This window comes from Xyrauchen texanus, chromosome 30 (genome assembly GCF_025860055.1).
Source record: "Xyrauchen texanus isolate HMW12.3.18 chromosome 30, RBS_HiC_50CHRs, whole genome shotgun sequence".
Lineage (NCBI taxonomy): Eukaryota > Metazoa > Chordata > Actinopteri > Cypriniformes > Catostomidae > Xyrauchen > Xyrauchen texanus.
The window spans coordinates 13,112,483-13,116,445 of record NC_068305.1 but is presented as its reverse complement, the minus strand read 5'-3'; the positions used below and the strand labels follow the sequence as shown (position 1 = coordinate 13,116,445).

The window sequence follows — 3,963 nt, the reverse complement described above, 5'->3', positions numbered from 1 at the left end:
ACGCTTCCGTCTAGATGAAAACATACTCATATAAGCAGGGTTATGCCGAGGACAAGCTCAACTGAACTTTAGTACCACACAGACATTGAGACCTTTGTTGCAAAAGACAAAACAGCATCTACAAGGGGGAGAGCACACTAGCACAGAATCAACCCACACAAGGCATCTGAAATCAACTCAACTGAACACTGAGACATTTAACTATTAGTATTTTATTAATTCAAAACGTAAAAAAAATTGTAAAAATTAACAATTCCAATTGAAAACATTTAAATGATTCAGCACAATGACAAGACATAAATATCAAGCATTAACATTACAGCATATTAAATACAGAAGACAATTAAATACAAGTGTGAGGCCCATTTTAGACAGGTCTGTGTATCTGTATTGATGGAGGGTATATCCATCAATTGCTACATAAATTGCAAAGCAAATAAATAGTAATAAATAGTTGACAAAGTCAATAAAAAAAACAAACAAACAGATATTGTTATCATTGTAAAGTAGTGGCATTTTGAGCCATTTAGCTTTTGATCTGTGGGTGAAGAAATGGCACATCTCTTCATTAGCACCATGATCAGTATCATTTTACTGGCATAGGATCAGTATATTAAGGCAATCAGAAAACAAACAAACAAGTTAACAGAGATATACAAAATGTATAACAGAGTCTGATTAAATCCCTGTTGTAAGTGCTTTAAATGATAGAGACTTGCTTTTTACTCTCAATTAAATGACAGAAAACATACGTTTAGTTGTTAAGGGCTAGTAACGAGAGCAGGGATGTGGACTGTATTGGACAACAAGGAAGAGTGAAGGTCCAGCTCATTGGTCACATTGATTTGAGTGCTCTTTGTCTTGGGCTGGTTGGTCTTCGGCTCCTCATCTTCTTCATTCTGCTCCACAAACAGGTGCTCGGCCTCCTCAGAGAGTTGGGTATCTTCATCTTTCTCCTCCTGTGAAAGAGAGAAAAAAATGGAAAAGTTATAGAGTAAATGATGAGAGAATTTTTATTTTTGGGTGAACTATTCCTTTAAAAGTAGCTAACTACACTCAGCATTATTTTCTGTCTCAACAACGAGGGTTTTTGAACAAATTAATCTTGACAGGCCCGGCTCCACAGTGGACCCACCACATATCGGGCTTCATCAGAAAGACTACGCTGGTCAACCAGCTTCACCACCCTGGTGAACCCACTCTAGTACAGAGTACAAACCAGCCTGGTTTTGCATGCTGATTAAGCTGGTCTTTTCAGCAGGGAAAAGCTACACTATTATTGGAATGCTAGTGAAATATTTAGTTAGTAGCTCACCAGTATTCACGTACAATTAATATTATGGATTGTCATACCTCCTTCTGTGCCCTGCTGTATTCATCAATGGCATACTGGTACTTAGCTGTGGTGATGCCAAAAAGTGATGCCATTCGTTCTCCGAGGTAGTCACAAGCTGAAAGATGAGAAGGGCAGAAATTGGCATGGTTATGAGACTAGTGTAAAGATAATCAAGAAAATGTATGGTTGACACACTGACTGTCCTAAATGTGCCATAACAAAGAGTTAAAAGTAAAGAGCTTGAGTTTTGTTTTTTTGCTTTATTCTTAATGGATTGTTTTTTTTTTCTTCTTAATCCGATTCACAAGGAGGCATACTTACCCCAATTTTTGGTCATAAAAGCTTGGTACACATTTTATAAAAATCATATACTGTGTGCTTTAAGAAACCAGAACAAAATAAACTAGAAAGTAAACAAAAATAATGATGTATTCCCAACTTGAAAATCTTTCTCCTGATTTGCATATTTGAATAAAACATCAAAACCACTATGTCATAAACATTCAACATCATCCACAGTGGCCTGAGGATGATTCGTTCATTTGTAATCGCACGGACTTCCAACGATAAAACAATTTTTAATACCCTGACATGGTTACTTGACCAAATTCCTGTCATTTTGCCTGTACATAAAATAGCAATTAGATTTGCTACAGTTTGTGTACTGTTTAAGACACTTGATGAATGATTTCTGAATTATTTGTGCGACTAATGAATGCATAGTATGAGTAAACATGTCCAGTTTCCATCTTCTTAATCTGGAACGCTTTACAAAATTACACACATTCCATTGATCAGATCAATTTAACTGAAAGATGAATGGAACACAAGCTCATCAGCACAAATGCAAATCTGTAAATTCAATTCTGTAGCCTGTAAATTATTTTTTTCTGTCTCTAACTTACCAGACATAGTGGATGCAGCACCTTTCCACATCTGAAACCAGACATATGGGCCCCAAGTAAGCTTGGACTTCAAAACAAGGATAAAAATAACATTTTATAAACACTTTTTCTGTTTTTGTTTTTTTCAGAAATGTTAACAGAACTTCTTCATTACAAACTCACAACTGGTCAACACACACATACTGTGTCTTTGGAAGACAGAAGGTCTTTCTTTGTGTTTTCTTTTTTGTTCTCCTCCTCCTCATCTGTGCTGTACTCTTCCATGATCTCACCACTGGAGAAATGAATAATTCGCCGCGGGATCTTCTCTTTACTTTCTAGATCACCAAGTTCCACACACTCATATTCCTTCTCTTTACCAGAGCTCTGTCCACAAACATAGATCAAAACGAGCTGCTTGTGTAAACTTTAAGATGTGATGGTGATGTAATTAGATATGGGGCAGAAAATTGTCCTGCCCTCTCAAAGTACATATAAAATTAAACAAAAATAGCACTTTAAACATAACTTCTGCCAAAATGTCAATGTTTCTGAAGTTATTGTTACTGTAAAACCAGAATAAAAGGGATTTTAACAGTGTAAGTTTAAAATATCTTTGTCATTTTGTATGATTTCTACATTTAATTTCTGAACTAATAATACAAGTTACCAGTTTTACAGTAGGGACATTAACTGTAACTGTTTATTTGTGGAAACTATCCTGCAGTACATTTTTAGGGTATTTTGTATATAACTAAAATCAGACAGGCTTTCATTTCTCTGCACATCTTTATCAAAAAGAAGAGATTTTAGGAGTTTAGATCCAAACTTTAATTTGCTTGAATTTTATAGCGTTATTGGGCTGTTCATGTGGTTATATGGATGATGGAGATCATGATCTCATACCCTGGTACAGTGGGGATGCATAAATTATTTACTTAAAATGTACTTATTTGTCCGACAAGTGTAGATAATTCATCAAGAATAGTGCAATACAACGGAGTAAACTGTCCTCCAAAGTTAATCCTTATTTTCAATGGGGTTTAGAATAACTAAATAACGGTGTGTAGCTCTTTTAGTCGTGAGCTAAAGTTACGAGTTAAATTCACAAAACATTTTTAAATTACCTTTTCAGTGTCCGTATCATGTGAGACAGTTATATTGACGCTGGCGACATAAAGAGATATTCCTGCCATCGTTTGTGTTGTACAGAGCCTGATTATAAACTCCGCTTGTCAGTCGTTTCCTGCAGGTTTCCACTACAGAATTAAAGTCCTGTGTGGTGACGTAAGTGTAATATTCTGTTACAGATACACAAAAGGGTTAAGATTAGGGTTACTGTATTATAACATAATAAATTAGACTGATAGAATACTAAATACGATTTTATATAAAATAAGATCGGCCACATATTTTAATAATTAATAATATAATATAATATAATATAATATAATATAATATAATATAATATAATATAATATAATATAATATAATATGGAATGTACATTATTGTCCCCGTTAGGGGAAACTTGGGGTGAACTCTATAGGCAACATTTCTGCATTTCACCTGAAAAAGATAATAAAATAACAATACAAAGGGTACATAAACTACACAACAATTCAACATAGCATACATTTCCATCAATCATAAAAGTATATCTTTCAATAAAAGCATCTAATGACATAAAGATTCATAACATGATAGAAGCATACACTCTACATCATTTGGCATCATTTAGAAAT

At 34.4% G+C, this 3,963-nt stretch overlaps 1 protein-coding gene across 2 annotated transcripts; it reads right to left on the bottom strand.

Annotated features, from left to right (window-relative positions):
* Window positions 1-238: 238 nt before the first annotated feature.
* Window positions 239-3,473, bottom strand: zgc:153383 (uncharacterized protein LOC751751 homolog). 2 transcript variants are annotated; one of them, XM_052098987.1, is made up of 5 exons: window positions 3,348-3,473; window positions 2,425-2,607; window positions 2,242-2,311; window positions 1,354-1,451; window positions 239-959 (listed from the first exon to the last, which is right to left on the bottom strand). In XM_052098987.1, the coding sequence occupies exons 1-5, from the start codon at window positions 3,414-3,416 to the stop codon at window positions 762-764; spliced, it is 618 nt and encodes a 205-aa protein (XP_051954947.1). In that variant the 5' UTR covers window positions 3,417-3,473; the 3' UTR covers window positions 239-761. The 2 variants fall into 2 exon arrangements, with proteins under 2 accessions (XP_051954947.1, XP_051954948.1); XM_052098988.1 differs by having other exon boundaries at window positions 240-959; window positions 2,242-2,308.
* Window positions 3,474-3,963: the final 490 nt, after the last annotated feature.

Bases quoted from the DNA above. Each gene is read 5' to 3' on its own strand.
- zgc:153383 (XM_052098987.1), bottom strand. From the start codon at position 3,416: ATGGCAGGAATATCTCTTTATGTCGCCAGCGTCAATATAACTGTCTCA. The intron at 1,452-2,241 runs GTAAGTTAGAGA...CTCATCTTTCAG, and splicing joins TGCTGCATCCACTATGTCTG to CTTGTGACTACCTCGGAGAA. The intron at 960-1,353 runs GTATGACAATCC...TCTCTTTCACAG, and splicing joins ACAGCAGGGCACAGAAGGAG to GAGGAGAAAGATGAAGATAC.